We start from the raw sequence: 20,081 nt of genomic DNA on the forward strand, positions 1-20,081 counted from the left end.
GATAGTGTGAGCCACTGATTTATACTTTGGAAGGATTATACGGTATGTGAATATATCTCAATAAAATTGCATTTAAACAAAATATATCTAACTCCAATTCAGGTGAGACATAATGTCTTGTGCTCTGTGGAGGAGTACATATTGATGCTTCTTTTCAAAACAGTTTTTCATAATCTTCATTGGAGCTAAAATAATTAAGTTTAGTCAAGGGTAAGGAACAAAAGCATTTATTTTAAAAAATACTATCCATCCTCAATTGCTTCCAGTTTGGCAGACATGAAAGGTGAGTAATTTAATGTTTTATTAGTACACAAGATTTAAGATACAGGAACATTATGGCAAAAAAAAAAAAGAATATTTATTATTTAAAACTGAAAAAGAAAAGTCATAGCAAGCTACAATGACAGAAAATAACTTGAGGTCAAGAAAATGTAACATGCAATAAAAACAATCTCCTTCATTAAGAAGAACTAATAGAGTACAAGGTTTTAACTTATTTACAGGATTTGTGGAAAGTGTTCCTCATGGAACATTTTGGCACATGGCTATTAAGAGGTGGACAGCAGAAAGATGTGTGCAGACCCCAATACTTGTAGGATAAGAAGTAGGGATGAGGGGAAAGAAATGGTAGGGAGAATATCTTTGCTCAAAGTTCCTTCTAAAAATGTATTCTTAAAAAACCTAAGTAAGCATGTATTATAATTCTTTTCTGAAACAATAAGATTGTAATGGACAGGATTAAAAATCAACTATGCTGTTAAATACATAAAACTAACATTTCATTGTAAACATATAAAGCCTCTTGCCATTATCATATTATATATCACATTATACAATTCTTTCCATTTTGCTTGTTCCCTTTTCTGGTTCCTAGTTTTTCACATTCTGGGAGAAGACAAAGGCCCTCAGAGAGCCATCAATCCAACCCTTTCATTTCACAGATAAAGGAGAATAAGTGGCTTGTCCACAGTCACATTCATCCTCAGTGGCAAAGATTGGACTGGAATCAGGTCTCCTGACCCCTATCAGGTGCTTTTCCCATTACAACATAATGTGACTCACACTCCATCCCATCCCCAAACTGTACTTGATGGTGTTCTCAATATCAGATGGGGCAAAAGGACCAGCAGGGAAAGGGACCCTTCTGACTTGTTATGAGTCTGGGGCACTAGAAGAGGAGGTGATAAAACACATTGCCTACTTCTATCTCAAGTCTTTAAAAAATAATCCACAACACACACACACACACACACACACACACACACACACACACACACACACAGAGTCAGGCTATTCTAAGAACCTAGATGGGAAATATTTCCTTGGTAGACCATTGTGTGTGAGAGAGACTTCTTAAAGGTTGCCATAATAAGAGAAGTTATTGATTTTAAAGGAGAGCATCTGGCTAATCATACACAATCACACACCTTTCACAAGCTCTGCAAATAAAGCCCTGGCTACAAAGATGACTAACATAGAGAGCATCAGCCTCCAGGGGACATTTCAACACCACTCCTTGGAATCCCTAATTTATAGGCTATAAAACAGGCTGCTAATCAATGGTGGGAATTGCCTCTAAATGTGTAAATTCCAGCAGAAAAGAAAACACTTTTGACTGGGTTCTTTTTAAATGCCCAACATCCTAAACTCTACTTCTGATTTCAAATTCATCAATATTCAGTGTTCTAAATTTCATTTCTGGCAATCCATATTTCTGAGTGCCTATACCGGGAATACTTTATTGCAACATTGATGAAAGGCTCTTCAAGAGGAAGGGTGGTCAGATCTCTTGGCACCATTTTCTCCTGCATTTGCTTTGAGAAGAACAAAATTCAGAGATGGAAAGCATTATCACAACTTAAAAATGTTTTTGTTCAAGGTTCAATACAAGACATATCAATTGATTATATCCTTTGCCATATCCATAAACTATGAAAACTGTGAGAGGAAAGTCCTCGAAACTCCGACAATCTTGAGTTTACTGAAACATCAAAGAGTACCTCAATTTTACTGGTTTTCTTGCAGAAATGTATCTTTCCTTTGTTCTGTAAGTTTCTGTAAGAATAAGGCCGTTATTTAAACATTTCCTAGAAATTGCTATCTCAAGTTAAGAAAAGAAATGTATTTTACAAAATAAGAGCCAGCCATGTGTCGGATGCGTCATCTTAGCCAATAAATTGCCTTTGCACCATATTTCTTGTCTCTCTCCATATAGTTTGTTGTGTCTTATACACAGACTCCTGAAAAATTCTTTCTACTTGGGTAGGAAAGCCACGACTTCCTTCCTCCAGGGCATTGATGGTTCGTAGCGCAAAGGGAGTCCTCTCTCGGGGAAGGGGATTGTTCCGCGGCCGCAAGGGTATAACCGAGTTGTACTTGTGCTGCCTGTTAACAGAGTTCATTAGGGACGTATAGAACTGGAACTTACACCAGGTATCTCTTAAAAAGTTTTCAGTCAATAATAAGATTGTCCACGCAGACCCATTTACAGCATCATCTAGATTTTGTAAATGCTGTCTACCACAGGGCATCTCAGCAAAGATTATCCCAGGTTTGACACCAAAGTCATTTTGTAGCAGATCCTGAACCCTGAGGGCTTCATTTATGTCATCTTCTGCATGCAATATCACAAATTTGAGAAACACCTCGTCTTCTGCTTCCTCCTCAGGCATCTCTTCCATTCCTTCATGTCCCTCCTGCTTTCCTGCTGGCTCCTCCGTTGTATTGTTATGCTTGGCTTGATCATGCAGGGAAATTTCTTCAGATTTCTTGGAATCTGACTTATGATGTCTTTGACTTGCATTCACACTGTGGTTTTTACCCCAAGAGGGGGAAAGAGGGCATGGATCTATTTTAGATTTCCCAACACCCATGATAAATATCCAAGTCACAAGAGGAGTGCTTTATTTATTTCTCAGCACTTGTTTCATTCTAAAAGAAGAAATAAAAATAAAGCAGATGAATATTGTAATTTTAATTTGTAAATATAATCAAAACATTAAAAATGGAAACTTTCATTCAACCTGAAAAGCTCAAACAGATTATAATATAAAGGTCCTAAGAAAGAAATGCTGAATAGATAACTGGAAAGCCAAATCACTTGTCTTTTGTGAGCCTCACAAGGGCTACCACAGGCATTCCAAGGTAAGTTAAACAGAAGACCCAGTTTAACATGACAGTAGACATTTGGAAAATTTAAGTATTATATTAGCATTATAAACCTCCAGCTTAAAATAAATTACTTTGGTATTTTAGTGAAAAGGTACCATACCACTCTATCCCTATGGAGTTTAAACCCAACTTCTCCATTAGCAAATGATTGTGTAGAGTAGAAACAAAAAACATCTAAAGAGACAGCATATTTAAATATCAAATATGATTTTTTAAATAAAAAACACATACAAAACAAAATAGAAATACCCTAAAGATGGCTGGCAGCAGCTCTATGGACTCAGCATAAAGAAAAGATCCAAAATGTCAAATGAAATGATGTGTAGGGTTTACTGGTTCAGAGCGTTTTGTTAGTCTGGGGTCAAGCAGTGTTGTAGGATGGGGGCTGGTGAAAAAGAAATTATAAGGGTGTGTGAAAAGTTAGAAGTATCTTTTCCAGATAATCCTGGAAAAACTGAAGAAAACATATGTTAATCACCTAGGAAAAAATTAACATCTCAGTTTAGAAGTGAATTCTGGAAACAAAGGCTTGTGATTTTCTCTAGTGAAACCAACAAAATATGATTATAATTACTCATTCTTTTATTTTAAAATTTCTAAATTCAGAGTTGAAGAATTAGATCAGCTGTAGAAGAAAGGTTCCCTGGGTGAATCTAATTTAATAATTTTCAGATAATGTTGAAGTGTTGCTAATAATATATATTATTACCTATGAAATATGCAGTTTCCAAGAGGGACTCTTATCAAAAGACAGAAAATGTAGAATAGATAAACACAGGTTCCATACTTTCATATATGTGTCCACAGTCTATATTCCAGAGCATTTTATGTATTGTTTATGAACAGTAACTAGAGTCCAAGAAGACTAATTATGATGACATAATTAACATAGCTACAGCTACATGCCTAAATAATTCAGGTTAGGAAGCTGTTCAGCAAAAGTGGTGAGAAAACTTGTGGGAAGAAAAGATAAGGAAAAACATGTAGAGAATTTCATTCTAACATATATAAGGGATGAAAGGATTTGCTGATGCATCTGAATTGTGAAGGAATTTTTGGCCACCACCTGTCATTCATTATGCCTGTGCTTTAGGTTCCAGCTCCAGGGTATATTGTGCTAGTTACCAAAAGGTATTTTAAAGCATAATAACTCTAAAATGCTACATTCATACATCTCAAATATTAAAAGAAAATTAATTTGGGCTCCCTTCATTGGTGGCCATTTGGTTAGGAATAACTGCTGACTTTTGTTATTGCACTATGAGAAAAGGTTTTGCCCTGCAAAGTTGCAGAATGAATGCTTCCTCTGCATTAGAAAACAGTTGTTAAGCCATTCAGAGGCACCTGTTTACTGTTTCAATTAAAATAATCTTCACTTATTCATTGAAATAGGTTTGTTGAATCAATGTAGCCTCATTATCTTAATCGCCCGCTGGAGAAGATAAGTGCAATTGAGATAGTGTAACAGATATTCATAAAGTGTCAAGAATTTCTGGGGTAAAATTGTGTGTCAAGCCAGATCACAAATCTTTTGAAATAAATAAAAACAAACACACAAAAATAAAGAATTACATTATGTCTTATTTTTCTTAAATAACAGTCAACAAAAAAAAGCAAAAGATTCTACAAATCTATGATGTGCTGTTCTAACTTCTAAGAATTCCTACCCACTCCCACCCTAATCATACCAGAGGGAAAAAAATTAGCAACAATGTCTGAAAAACTTCACTATAGCTTTCTTATTTGAAGAGAGAAAGGAAGGGTATAGCCAAGGGAAAAAGATGAGGAAAACCGTGTGTTACAATATCTGCCTTTTCCACCATGTGATGGTTAAGTTCACAAGTCAGCTTGGCTAGGTTATGGTGTCATTGTTTGTTTAAGCAAACACTGGCCTGATTGTTACTGCAAGGGTATTCCATAGATGGATTTGTATCTATAAGCAGTTGATTGCATCTGTGGCTGATTGTATCTACAATCAACAAATGAGACTGTCGGTAGCTATGTGAGGAGACTCCTCAACCACTCAGTTGGGGATCTTAAAAGGCGGAATTTAGGATTTCAGAAGTCAGAAGGAAGACAAATTCAATTTCACTTCAGCATTTTCAATTTCACTTTCATTGGAATTTCCATCTCACAACTTGCCCTACGGAGTTTGGATGTGCCAAATTTCACTTTATTGGAGTTTCCAGGCTGTGGCCTGCCCTGAGGAATTTAGACTTGCCAATCCCCACTGTCACATGCACCAATTCCTATAATAAGTCTCTTAATTTCATATCTATATCTATATATATACACATGCACATATATATATAATTATATATAATAAAATATATAAAATAAATATATAATGATATATACGTATATGTCTATATATCCTGTCAGTTCTGTTTCTCTGGAGAACCCTAATATATACCACCAGAGTGATTCAGAGATGGGGAAATGGCCAGGATTCTTCACTGTGGTTCTTGGGGCTGAGAGAAGTTGAGAGACTTATGAAATATCACGTTCACTCTCAGCCAATTAACTCCATCAATAAAGAGGGCTTTACTAGAACAGAAGAAAGGTATGGAATGTTGGTGAAAATAGGTTGGGATGAGGGCAAAAAAGAATACTGGAAAGCTTCATTCGAAGTCCTCTTACCCATCAGAGATAGCACCAATGTTAAAACATTTAGGCTTCAACTCTTTCTTCTTTTCCCTAAGCTAAATGGGAGGAAAGAGTGGCAGCTGCGGAGAGCCCTATGAAGTCATTGTTCACAAAAACAGAAACATGTGTATATGCATTTTCCACTTACTTTTTTAGAAAATGTAATGGTTGAATCACCTAATAATTATGAAAAGATCCTATTGAAAAGTCTCATTCCCACCCTTGTCCCCATCCATCCTGTCACTTACCCCCATGAACTGCTACTGGTAACCTCTTTTATTAGTTTCTCCTATATCCTTCCAGTGTTTCTTTAAGAATATATATTCTTTTTTCCTCTCCTTTCTTTCAAAGGAGGTAGCATTATATAGATATACCAAACAACAGCAGAGTGTGTGTGTGTGTATATGTATGTGTATATATATATATATATATATATATATATATATATATAAATATATATATATATATGGAGAGAGAGAGAGAGAGAGATTCCTTTTTACTTTCATACTATAACCTCAGAGCCTTCCGTATCAGCATATACAGAACTTCCTCATTTTAGTTTACAACTGCATAATCTTCCAGTGTGTGTATGTACTGTAACCATGCCTGTTCTTAAATATGTGAGTTGTTTCCAGTTTACTACTAATATGAACAATGCTGTGATGAATAACTTTGTACAAAAGTCATTGTGAAAGTTCATATGTAGTATAATCCCCCCAAATGGGATTCTATATCAAAAGACAAATGCATTTTTAATATTGATTGATTTGGCAAAATTTCCCTCTGTAGGGCTTGACCAATTTTTTTGCTTTTAACTAGATGGAATGACACACATAACTTCCACCTCCTACGTCCAAAAAAGGACTAAGACCAAAGCTACCAATTATTGACCACAGTCCAATAGAGCTACTCATATTCCCCCAGGCAACAGGAATGTGGAAAAACATAATGTATTAGAATGAAGCCCTTAAATTATCATCTGAAGGGAAGAACAACAGGTCTGAGGTAAGAAGATTACAGACTTTATCCACTTTATATCTAGGCAAAAGAGAGTCCCAATAGAATTCCCCTATTAAACAGGAGTGAGGTTAGAAGAACAGCATGGTAAATGTGCCATAGCAACTATGCAAAAATATTACATGAAATAAAAAGGAGGAAACATAGCATGCAAAAGATGAATAGAAAATTCCATCTTCATTAAGACTATGCACTCTGGAATCAGACTGCCTGTTTTACAACTGAAAATCCCAGACTTGCTATAAATAACTGTGTGACTTCATACAAGTTACTGAATATCTTTGTGTTTTGATATAATAATAGTACCTACCTTTAGGGTTTTTATGGAGATTAAAGGGTTTAGAACACTGGTACTTAGAACACTGCTGCATAAAAAGCTTAGCACATAGTAAATGATCAATAAATATTATCAGCTATTATTAAATTCATAGCAAAGAAACTGAAGAAAAATTTACACAAGAATGGCTTATGCTTTACAACAGTGCTACTCAAAGTGTAGCCCAGGCACAGGTTGCCAGTCTGTGAACTGTTTGTTGAGGTAAGGTATTGCTGACAGGGAGACGCAGGAATGAGACACGGACACAAAGCTAAGAATTAAGGGAGCAGGGGGCCCACTTGCATCTTGTGCTAAGTGGACTGTGGAAAGCCGCCTCCCGAATCGGGCCTAGCGTATGCGCTGCAGCCTGCTCTAGAGTTACCCCCGCCCATCGAGTGAGCCAAGATGGCGCCTGCATCCTGTTTCCGCATAGTGACGCATGTATCCGCCACCCGCTCCTACCAATCGAAATCCTGTATACGCGATACTAGCCTAGAAGCTTATTGGTTGTTAATTGTGTATAAAAGGTCTTACCCGGACGGGGTAGGGTGAGACAGCCCACAAGGAGCCGTGCCTGACGGCCACATCGAGGCTGCTCTCCCACGAGGCGCCGTGCCCCGTGTGGGAACCAGTAACACAGAATGTTCATCTAGCTGTAGTAAAGGGCTTGCTTTCACAACTGCCGTGTGGTTCGAGTCGTGATTCATGACCAGGTTAGTTCGCGCAGTCTGCATCTCTCTCTCTCCTTCCCTGTTTCCCCTCGCCGGCCGGGAACCGGGGACCAAGCGGGGCAGCGCCGGACAAGTGGTGGCCCGTACGGGGAAGCTCCTCCTCCTGCCTCGCTCTCGACGGTCCCTCTGTGAGGAGAGCAGCGCTGCGCGTCGAGCTTACGGCGGACTTCCCGCGCCTGATCAACGCGAGAAGGTGAGTGCGTCTTATTACATGATAGTTAGGGCCCGTGGGTTTTCAGGTGACCCCGGGGGACTCGGAAGAGCTCTCCGAGTGACTGAAGTATAGTGCCGACTGCAATCATGGGGCAGTCCGGAAGTTCACCTCTCTTAGCTCCCTTAAAGAACCTTTTGAAACAACGGGGTATCTCGGTCAGGAAAAGCTCCCTTCAGCATTTTCTTGATGATGTTGATACTTTTGCCCCTTGGTTTGCCTGCACCGGCAGCCTTAGCCTACCCTCTTGGATGAAGCTCGGTCGCGACATAGACCGAGCGCGCCAGACGGGCGTGTGTATGGACCCGATTCTAGTACCCATATGGGAGACCGTCCGTGCGGTCCTTGAACTAGAATCGGCTACCGGCCTAAGCCCGTCCTCTGTCTTGCAAGAAGCACGGTGCGCGCTCCAAGAAACCCAGTCAGTTTCGTCAGCGGACGGCTCCTGTAAGGGCAAACCGCCGGAGTCCAGTGACTCTGACTCAGAGTCAGATAGCGATACTGACGAGAAGGCGGAAGCATCCCCGCTAATTGAGTGGGAGGAGCCTCCCGCCACACCCGTGCGGCCTTCCGCCCCGCCAATGTCTACCGCTGCACCCCCAGGGACACCCCAGCTCCCAACTGACGCCTTGGGCGGTCCCACCAAAGGACCTTGCCGAGAGCTCCCTCTAGTGGCCATGCCCAGTAAATGTAATTATCCTTTGCTGCCAGACCCGGAAACCCCGATGGGTCGGTCAGGGGAGGGGCAACCTTTGCCGTACCCCCCGCCCGAGTATACAGGCCCTCAGGACCCTTTGCCATTAGGTAGTGGTGGGAGACATTTCTGGAGATGGAACCCTTTCACAACATTTAGACCTTTTGGCATGCTGGGTGGCTACCAGCCACTTGAGCCGCAGCCAGTCTCAGAAATGTACCCGGTTATTATCAATCCCCAAGGTGGCAATCGGCACGAATCATATGATTACAAACTATTGAGGGAATTGAGGCAGGCCGTCCATCAGTATGGCCCCAATGCCCCTTATACCTTGAACATGATCGAGAACCTCTCTGCTCTAAATCATACACCCGCAGATATTTTTCAGCTAGCCCGTGCTTGCTTGCCGTCAGGCCGATTCATAGATTGGAAAGCATGGTTTGAGGAGTTAGCTGAAGAGCAGGCCGCAAGGAATGCGGCGGGGAGACGTGGCGGGTGGAATGCTGACATGCTGTTGGGGAGAGGCGCCCATGCCCAGAACCAAACGGGTTTCCCACAAGAGGTCTATGCCCAGATCTTCCGCTGTTTTGTGGGTGCCTGGAAAAAGCTAACAGGTGAGGGAGAGGCTCAGGCCTCACTCAGCAACATACACCAAGGCCCCACAGAACCATTTGCGGATTTTGTAGCCAGGATGCAAACCGCAGCTGAGAGAATCTTCTCAGATCCAGGAGTAGCAGAGACTGTGGTTAAGCAAATGATTTTTGAGCAGTGCAACAAGGAGTGCAAAGTTATCCTGGCACAAAACAGAGCAAAAAATTTGACAGAGTGGGTCAGGCTCTGTAGAGATGCTGGCAGCCCTTTAACTAATGCAGGTCTAGCTGCCATGCTAGCCAGCTCCCTACAGGTGGCTACAAAAAGCCCGAGAACCTTAGGGGCAAAGTCTAACGGGTGCTATGGCTGTGGCCAATCAGGGCACTTTAAGAGAGATTGTCCCAATAGACGTCAACCCCCTGCCACTCAACGGTTTGGCGAACCAGGTGCAGCAACCAGGCCGTGTGGCCGTTGCCACAAAGGCCCCCACCGCGCAGAAGACTGTAAATCGGTTTTCGATGCGCAGGGTAGACGCCTCTCTGGCCGCCCCGAGCAGATTCCAAAAAACGGGAAGAGGGGGTCCGCCCTTTCGACGGACCCCCTTGCATGCCATTCGACAACACAGGATCCGATCAAATTCGTGCGTCCCCCGGCTCAGCAGGACTGGACCTCTGTGCCACCTCCAGACTCGTACTAACCCCCTCCATGGGTGTCCAGTTAGTAGGGACCTCCTTCAAGGGGCCCTTACCGGCTGGTACTGTAGGGCTCATATTGGGAAGAGCATCCACGGCCCTGAAAGGATTAACAGTTATACCAGGACTTGTAGATTCAGATTTCACAGGCCGTGCCCAAGTTATGGTTCAATCTCAGCGGGGCACCTTAGTCATTGCAGAAGGTGATAAGCTGGCGCAGCTCCTGCTCTTACCCAGCTTACATGCAGTCTTTCCAAGCAGAATCAGACAGAGAGGGGAAAAAGGGTTCGGATCCAGTGGAGCGATTTTTGAGGGACTCCATATGTCCCTGGAGTCTCGACCTATGCTAACCATTAAGGTGCAAGGCAGATCTTTCTTGGGCCTGCTCGATACAGGGGCCGATCGGTCTATCATAAGACAACAAGAATGGCCCCCCACCTGGCCAACGAGCAGGGCGGAAGAGCCCATTAGAGGAATAGGCCAAATTTCAGCGCCCATGCTCAGTGCAGCTGCCCTTCATTGGGCCGATGAAGAAGGACACCAAGGCAGTTTCCAGCCTTATGTATTAGCCCTGCCTGTGTCTTTGTGGGGAAGAGACATTCTGACCCAAATGGACGTTACTTTAATTAGCGGCTACTCCCCAACCTCTAAGCGACTGCTAAAAGAAATGGGGTATACCCCCGGCAAGGGTTTAGGAGCTTCACTGCACGGACGTGCGGAGCCTATACAAGCTGCCCCCAAGTCTGACAGACGAGGCTTGGGTTTTTCATAGGGGCCACTGAGGAGAGATTCCCACCCACACCTATAAAACTAAAATGGAAAACCGAGGCTCCGGTGTGGGTGCCTCAGTGGCCCTTGCCACAGGAAAAACTTGCAGCGTTGCACGCCCTAGTATCAGAACAACTAGAAAAGGGCCATATCGCCCCTTCCACGTCACCGTGGAACACCCCTATATTCGTAATAAAAAGAAATCTGGTAAATGGAGACTGCTACATGATCTAAGAGCTATTAACGATTGCATGGAGCCTTTAGGGCCCGTTCAGATGGGACTGCCCCTCCTCTCGGCATTACCGGAGCACTGGTCGATTTTCATCATAGATCTGAAAGATTGCTTCTTTTCTATTCCGCTCCACCCTGAAGACACCCCTAAGTTTGCCTTTACTGTGCCCTCTAGTAATCAAGAGGAGCCCTGTCAACGCTTTGAATGGACAGTCCTGCCCCAAGGCATGGCTAATAGTCCTACCATGTGCCAGCTGTATGTCGCTGCGAAGCTAGCTAGCACTCGGCAGCAGTTCCCTCAAGTGAAAATCATCCATTATATGGATGACATTCTCTTAGCCCATAGAGACACAGATCTTCTTAAAACAGTTTTGTCACATTTAGTCCTTAGTCTTAGAGAAGCTAACCTAGAGATTGCCCCTGAAAAAATCCAAATGACTGACATTACCACTTTCCTGGGGGCGAAAGTCGCACCCACTCATGTTTCCCCCCAAAAGGTGTCTCTCAGGCTAGACAATATACACACTCTCAATGATCTACAAAAACTCATGGGGGATATCAATTGGATCCGTCCATACCTAAAAATACCCAATGTCAAACTAACACCTTTGTTCGACCTGTTGAAGGGGGATTCTAATATAAACTCACCTCGAAGCTTCACTCCAGAGGCAAGGCGAGCACTATGCCAGGTGGAACAGGCGCTCAGTGGCGCTGCATTGAAGAGAATAGACCCTGATGAGCCTTTTGAAGCCTGCGTGCTGCCGACAGAATTACAGCCCACTGCGGTACTGTGGCAGCGGGGGCCGCTGCTCTGGGTCCACCCTGGAGTTTCCCCCAAAAAAGTCCTAGAGCACTATCCTACAGCGGTTGCAGACTTGGCCCTAGAATGCATTAAAAGGGCTGTGCAGCATTTCGGTCAGCAGCCCAAAAATCTCAGGGTGCCTTATTCTTCCCAGCAGCTTGAGATACTCACCGGATGCATAGATCAATGGGCCATTCTCCGGTGTACATTTCTTGGTCCCATTAACAATCAGTTCCCTAAGGCTCCTCTCTTGCAGTTTGTCACCCGGCACCCAGTGATTTTTCCCAAAGTAACCTCTCCTAGGCCACTAGCAGGCGCCCCCACCGTATACACGGACGGCTCCAGCTCCGGAACAGGGGCGTATTGTGTGGAGGGGGACACTCCTAAAACAGTGCTCTTCCAACCACAAAAGCCTCAATGGGTAGAACTGCAGGTTATCATTGCAGTCCTGGAAAGCCTTTCCAAGCCCTTAAATGTCGTCTCGGATTCTGCTTATGTTGTGAACTCTGTACAAATTTTAGAAACGGTGGGCATTGTTAAACATTCCTCTACAGTAAGGACGTTCTTTGCCAAACTACAGGAGGTTATATGGACCAGGCAACACCCTTTTTACATAACCCATATTAGAGCCCACACAGGTTTGCCTGGCCCTATGGCCCAGGGGAACCATAGCGCAGATGTAGCCACTCGACAGCTGCACATCTTTCCGACGCTGGTACCGTATCAACAAGCCCGAGAATTCCATGCCAAGTTTCACATCAATGCAGGTACCCTAGCTAAGCGGTTCAGCATACCACGTGCAGCTGCTCGAGATATTGTCCGAGCCTGCAACAATTGTGCAGAGCAGAGAGCAGTCCCCTCGGTTGGGGTCAACCCTAGGGGTCTCACCCCAGGGGATACTTGGCAGATGGATGTCACTCATCATTCAGAGTATGGTAAGATCAAGTACTTACATGTGTCGGTGGACACATGCTCCCAAGTTTTATTTGCCTCTGCTGAACCAGGAGAAAGAGTCTCCCACGTCATTGCACACTGCCTTGCTGCATGGGCAGCTTGGGGTAAGCCAAAGACGTTAAAGACGGATAACGGGCCTGCCTACACTAGTAAATCCTTCCAAAAATTTTGTGACAACATGGATGTCCAATTAAAACATGGCATCCCCTATAACCCTCAGGGGCAAGGAATCATTGAAAGAGCGCACAGATCTCTCAAAGACTTGCTTAAAAAACAGAAAGAGGGTATAGGCCACGGCCTGTCCCCAAAAGCTCGACTGTCTGTAGCCTTGCTCACATATAATTTTTTAAACGAAAATTCACAAGGAATGACACCTGCCCTGCAACACACCACCCCGAGTCCTCCGCATAGAGGTCTAGTCCGTTGGAAGGATGTCCTGTCGGGGCAGTGGAAAGGCCCTGACCCGGTGCTCAGCTGGGCCAGAGGCTCTGTTTGTGTTTTTCCCCAGGAACCAGGACGTCAACCAGTGTGGGTTCCGGAAAGACTGGTGAGAACCGTGACATCACCTGAAGAAGCCAAGGAACAGCTGTCAGAAACGCCAACGAATATACAACCTGAACCATTAGACCAAGCCTCCGACCCTGCTGATGATGGCGACGACCGACAAGACGATAATAGTAGGACTGACCACCCCGCGGTTGCCCAAAGAGAGGATCGGTAACTCTGTTCTTTGCTCTCCTATAGCAATCCTTCTAATCTGCCTTTTTCTTTTTAGTGGAACTGTGGTAGCGCAGGAGAGTGGTCTTTGGGGCCTGTGGCATCATCCCCCGACCCTGGCCCCATTCTCTGCTGGGTCTCCCGCTTCTCCTGTGTTTTTCACTCGTACCCTGTCTCTAGGTCTCCACCACCTGCCTTCTGACAGAAATATTTCCTCCACAAGCTTCAACGAGTCCTTCCCCCTCACCAATGACACACTGATCCTCTCTTTTGCTAACCTCTCTGTCAAGGTTGTCAACACCACAGTTGCGGCGAATGCTACTTGTGAAACTGGTAATGGCGAGTTAAGTAAGGGAGTCTTGCTTGAATTTCTTAACGTTACAGGGAAGAGCCGCCAGTCTTGTGAAGGGATCTTGAGTAAAAAGGAGACTCAAAGGTGCCTTTTCCTTCCAGGGCTTGCTCCTACAGTCTGCAACCGTTCCAAAGACCCGGATGCCTCGCCGCCCCGCTATCCTAGTGTATCGCCCAAGTTATGTCTGGCTCCCCGTCAAGGCAACCGACTGGGTTGGCCCTGTTTCTCAATTTGTTTCACTTAACAATATCCCCTTCTCTAAGTCTAGGCGTCCAAGAGGCATAAAAGAATGGCTATCGAATGCTGCCAGTGTAGCTTCCTCTTTGTTTGTCCCAACGATCGGGCAGGCTGTGCTACAAGCATGGACAGATCGGCAGCTCGCCATAACGATGGAAACGGTAAATGGCTTGGTCAACCTTACCCGAGACGTGCTACGCCGCCACAATCAGATGCTGAACTTAAATTTCCAGGCCATTCAGAAACTCCAAGCGGAGATAGATGAACTTGGACTGGAAATAGATGGACTCTGGAGAGTGCTTCAGCAAACATGTGACACCCGGTGGCTTACGGTTAAACTCTGTGTCACTCCTGTCAGGGCCAACGTGACCGGAAGCATTTCCAGAGTCTCTGATTGGCTGAAAAGGTCATATTTTCCTGAATTTGTTAATCTCTCCCAACAGGTGGAATCTAGTTTAGACACAATTGGGGGGATCAAGTTAAAACCCGTTAAAGTCGATCTCTCCGGGTTAGGCGAGGTTCTACAGAAACTATTGCACAGTGTTTCTTCCTGGTTCTCTTGGCCCAATTTAACTAATTGGATCCTCATTGCAGTGGGATTATTGGTGGGATTAGTCGTTGTTAAATGTTTGCTAGAACGCCTGTTTCAAGCGCAGCAGCAATTGCGTGTTACCACTATGATGGCTATGACTCCCACCTCTGTTACCCCCGATAGTGACCGATTTATTAACCATACCCCTTCCTGGTCGCCTCAGGTGGGGCGCTTTGGAGCAAAATTTGTAGCGAATCGCATGGCTGTTTCTCGGGTGTAAAAGGCGACACCAGTAGTCATAATTTTGTCTCAGGTGGGTCTCTAGGGCAGAGTCCTAGTTGTGGCCAGACTGGACCCTAGCCATTGCACAGAGACACCTAGTGACACCCCCGACTCTGGTTACTGCTGTTCCTGCCCCCGTCGTTGTTCCCCAGTTGCCAGGCAAAGCACTGCAGGGAGAGTCACGTTGCTTCCAGCTTACGGACTCTCCGGTCTCCATATGACGTGAGCATTCTGGTTGGTGCTAGAGGCTCCGCCGCTGGATGGCTGAGGCCTAGTCCAGACTCCCCAAAGCACCAAAGAGGTTGTGAACCATTTGGGTTCACGGGAGCACGCTCATCACTGGAGACACTGGGTCAAAAATAAATAAGAAAGGGGGAGATGTGGAAAGCCGCCTCCCGAATCGGGCCTAGCGTATGCGCTGCAGCCTGCTCTAGAGTTACCCCCGCCCATCGAGTAAGCCAAGATGGCGCCTGCATCCTGTTTCCGCATAGTGACGCATGTATCCGCCACCCGCTCCTACCAATCGAAATCCTGTATACGCGATACTAGCCTAGAAGCTTATTGGTTGTTAATTGTGTATAAAAGGTCTTACCCGGACGGGGTAGGGTGAGACAGCCCACAAGGAGCCGTGCCTGACGGCCACATCGAGGCTGCTCTCCCACGAGGCGCCGTGCCCCGTGTGGGAACCAGTAACACAGAATGTTCATCTAGCTGTAGTAAAGGGCTTGCTTTCACAACTGCCGTGTGGTTCGAGTCGTGATTCATGACCAGGTTAGTTCGCGCAGTCTGCATCTCTCTCTCTCCTTCCCTGTTTCCCCTCGCCGGCCGGGAACCGGGGACCGAGCGGGGCAGCGCCGGACAGTGGACAACAATGCAGCCTTGCTCTAGCTATTTATTTCAGAAGATCAGGTGTATATGCTAAAGGTGCTCAGGTGGGGGAGAGCCCACCAGATACCTATGTTTACATCAGGTGTATACAATCTAGGTTTACATCAGGTGAATACAATCTAGGTTTAAGACAATGGAAGTCACAAGACACACATCTTTACAGGGCGGACCTGCATGGCATTCTATGCAGGCCTGAGGCTCAGCATTCTAAGCCACCACCCCAGATATGCCTCAGGCAACATGGAAGACTCAGTTCGCCACAGTAAGGAAATTATGCCAGGATGTAAACTGACTACATCACTAAGCATACTGTTTAGTTCAGCTGCATTTTTTTTTGTAAGCAGACATTCTCAATGAAGGAAGCAGAATGGTTTACATTTTGGTGCATGCTTCTTACATAATCATGGACAAGCACTTTGAGTAACACTGCTCTAGATGACAGTAAAGAGAATATGTAACCGATGAGACACAAATATAAAAATATCAAAGATGACATAAGATAATAGAATTAGATGAAAAGGGAGATTGCAGACAAATTGAGTAACCAAATACCACCATTAGTAAAAAATAAAACAGCAAAGAATGGAATAAACTTGATCCAAAACCAAATCAGTTAAGCATTGTAGAAAAGTTTAAGAAAAATCAGAATATGCAAAGGAAAAAAAAAAAGACAAAGAAAATAAAGAAATTTGAAAAAAGATACAGCAAAGGACATCAAAAAACAACCTATTTATGGAAAACTGATGCCTCTGAAATAGAAAGTCCAATGAATGTAACAAAAAAATTCATAGATGTAATAGACTCACCTTAACTCAGTGATCAATCTTAGTATCACTGATACAACCAGACATCATGTGCCTCCTGATACAATGTATACAGCATAATATATGAAGTATTCTTGCCAAAAATGTTCAAATTGACTCTACTCAAGTCTTTAGATATAATTTCCAGTTTAGAGAAACAAAGAATAAAAAAGATGTCCATCAATAGGTGAATAGAGAAAAAAAATTGTATATACTGTGGAATACTACTTAGCAATAAAAAGGAACAAAATATTGCTAGATACAATAACAGATGAATATTGAAATAATTATGTTGTGTGAAAGAATCCAGACACACACAAAAAACAGTAAATACTATATGATTACATGTATCATTCTGAAATCCAATCCAAAATCCCGAGAATGCAAACTAATCTACAGAGGAAGAAAGCATTCTTTTAGACATGCTTAGGAAGCAGCTGTATCACTTCTCTCACTTGCAGCATTTATATTTTTTTAATGTGACATTCTTGAGAAATAATTTGTACTTTATTTTTAAAAATCCACATTACTTTTAGATCTACGTTCTGTTGTGGTTCTCCTGAATTCTAAAATTCAGATTGAGTTGGGATCTAAAAAATGCAAGCAAGGTCCTTGCATAGGTGCCTATTTTTCTTAAGAATGAAAGAAAAACATCTAGCTTGATAAGCAGTACTAAAAAAGGCACCATCTGAATTCACTCATTCAACACATATTTTTTGATCACCTTTGATGTTCTAGAAGCTGAAGTTCAGCAGTAAACAAACCAGAAAATTATCTTTGTCCTAAATTCTGGTAGAGAGTGATAGACAATAAAAAAAGAAAATCATATATTATCTAGTATCTTATATAGTATGCACACACACACTTATATACTATATGAAAAGGTGGTGTTATGTGAAAAAAAATAGAGCAGAAAATGGTAATAAGGACTTAAGGGCCATAGGAGAGAAGTTTTGTTTGTGTGTTTTTAAATTAGGTTCTCAGAGAAGGCCTCAATAAGGGTTGACATTTGAATAAAGACATCAAGGAAGGGAGGAAGGAAGCCTTGCAGATATCAGAAGGAAGAGAATTCTGGGCAGAGAATAACACATTCACAGGCCCTGGAGAATGTCTGGTGTGTCTGAGGAACAATGCCAGGTGTGGGTCACACTGGAGCTGGAGTGAACAACAGGTAGAGTGGGAGACAGGGGAGAAGAGCAGCCATGGGAGAGTTTTGAGCAGAGGGGTGAGATAATCTGACTGGAGTTTTCATAGGATCACGCTGGCTGTTGTGTTCAGAATAGACTGAAGAGGGACAAGGGTAGAAGCAGGAACACTAGATAGGAGGCTGTTGCAAAAACCCTGTGGGAAAATGATGGTTGCTTGGTCTAGGGAGACAGCAGTGGAAAGTGGATTTGGGATGTATTTTGAAGGTAGAATTCACAGGATTTGCAGATAGATGTTGAGTAGGTATTGAGTATAGAATCTGGGGTGTGGGGGAGAGGACCAGCCAAGAGATGTATATTTGTATAGATAAAGGAACATAAGAAAGAAGGCAAAACTAAATCGGTATGGATACGAGTAGATCGCAGGATGTGTCAGTGGGCGCCTGCAGAAGTTCTCTTCTGACTGCTTCACTTTTCTCGGTAAAGGAAGCAAGACCTAAGGACTGGAGCCAGTGGGGTGACAGCGTGCCGACAGCCTATTATTCTTTCTCAGACACAACACTGATTAGTCCCTGCTGGTCTTTACCCCAACAGAAGACCTCTGTGATGACAGGAAAGCGCAAGAGAGCACACACAGTCGGTCCCATCCCAGACCCGCCTCTCTGCCTGCAGAAATTTCCCAAGAGGTTCCTCTGGTATGATTACAGCCACCAGCTCTCTCATCCCTGTTCATACCAAAAATGAAACATCAATGTGAATTTCTCTTTAACAGTAAGTTTATTTTCCTCACCTAGATGCTCCTTAAAAGTTTGTTGTGCTAGAATTAAGAGAAATTGGTTGCATTTTTTAAAGATGAAACAGTTGCATTTTTAAAACATGTTGACCACCAGGGAAGAAAGGCTCCCAAGCGGTAAGTAAAATAATTATCAGTAAAAATTTGGTAATAGAACACATATACATATACCATTTTTAGCCTGTCCATGTGTTTACCACAGAAAAAAACTTGCATATTTTATTCATTGCCTTTGAAATGCAAATTTAAAATCATGGCATCTAGCCCTCATAACTCTTCAGCCTTGGAGAGCCTTTATATTTTCTTTCATATTTGAACAGCACCATCTTGTGGCAAACACAGGTAAAATCAATTAGTTTTTTCAATCGTTAATTGTTTAATACATACACAGATTTTGTTCTCATTAATAAATAAGTTTTGTTGAAAAATTACTCTGCCCCATGACTTTCTAGGTTATAGGGATGTGAAGCCAGCATATGTAAAAAGACAGTTATGACTCATTGCACTGGTGCTTTAGGCAGAACAGGCACCATGAAAGCCCTCGGGAGGGGCACCTGCAGCAGGGAATACTTTGCACTAGCAAGGCTGAGAGAGGCAGACATTCTCCAGGCAGTGGGCACAAAGTTTGCAAAGATACAAAGGTACCAGAGGGTAGGATATGTTAGGATCATTTTTCACTGAACATGTATATGGCTCAAGTCCATGCATGTGGGAGGGGAGAGGGATAGTGGTGAGGATAAGGATGGAGAGGCAAACAGAATTAAGAAAGCTTAAGAGGCCTAATATATTATGCTCAGGACTTTGGGTTTGATTGTGTAGGCAAAAATAGAGAGACCCTGGCAGGTGCTAAGTGGGGAATGACATGATCTGACTTGTTTTAGACAAGCTAAACTGGCAGTTATTAAGGAGACTAGGTTAAAGGACAGCAAGGCCCTACACTGAGAGAACACTAAGTTGGGAGGCTGTTGCAGTCATGTAGGCGAGAAAACAGAGCCCTGAAAGAAGGAACTGATAGTGGAGACAGGGATATATGTAGGGGACAACAGGGGTAGGGGGTGGAGGGGGTGGAGGTGGTGACAAAGAGGGAAGAGTCAGAGATGCTTCCCAAGCCCGTGCCTTGGCGGATGGTGGTGTCACTCACCAAGAGAAGCAACATAAGGAGGGTAAGAAGGAGATGGCGGTGACCAGTTAATCCAGTTTTGGACATATGGAGCTTGTGTCTTTGGCACATGGACATGTAGTCTGGGGTTTAAGAAAACATCTTAGATGGGGGCTAAAAATTTGGCACAGCTTAAATCATAGGACCACCCAGGAGACTGGGCAGAGAAAGCTGAAGAGAGAACCAGTGCCAGAGGGGTATCTGGAGGGAGCAGGACCCATTAAGGAGAGGAAGGAGTGGCAGAGGAGCAGCAGGAAAATCAGACCCAGAATGGTACTGGGAAGCTAAGGAAGAAGAGTGCTTCAAGCAGTGGTCAGCATCCAGGGCTGACTAGGGGTCAGTGCCCACT

At 43.7% G+C, this 20,081-nt stretch overlaps 1 protein-coding gene across 1 annotated transcript in view; it reads right to left on the reverse strand.

The window, feature by feature from the left end:
* Positions 1 to 253: 253 nt before the first annotated feature.
* TICAM2 (toll like receptor adaptor molecule 2) overlaps positions 254 to 20,081 on the reverse strand; it is a 37,545-nt gene continuing 17,717 nt past the window's right edge. The window contains exon 2 of the mRNA XM_037801159.1: positions 254 to 2,931. Within this exon, the coding sequence (XP_037657087.1) occupies positions 2,166 to 2,873 (708 nt within the window). The 5' untranslated portion in view covers positions 2,874 to 2,931 and the 3' untranslated portion in view covers positions 254 to 2,165. The remainder of the gene's footprint in view (positions 2,932 to 20,081) is intronic.

This window comes from Choloepus didactylus, chromosome 13 (genome assembly GCF_015220235.1).
Source record: "Choloepus didactylus isolate mChoDid1 chromosome 13, mChoDid1.pri, whole genome shotgun sequence".
Taxonomy (NCBI): Eukaryota; Metazoa; Chordata; class Mammalia; order Pilosa; family Megalonychidae; genus Choloepus; species Choloepus didactylus.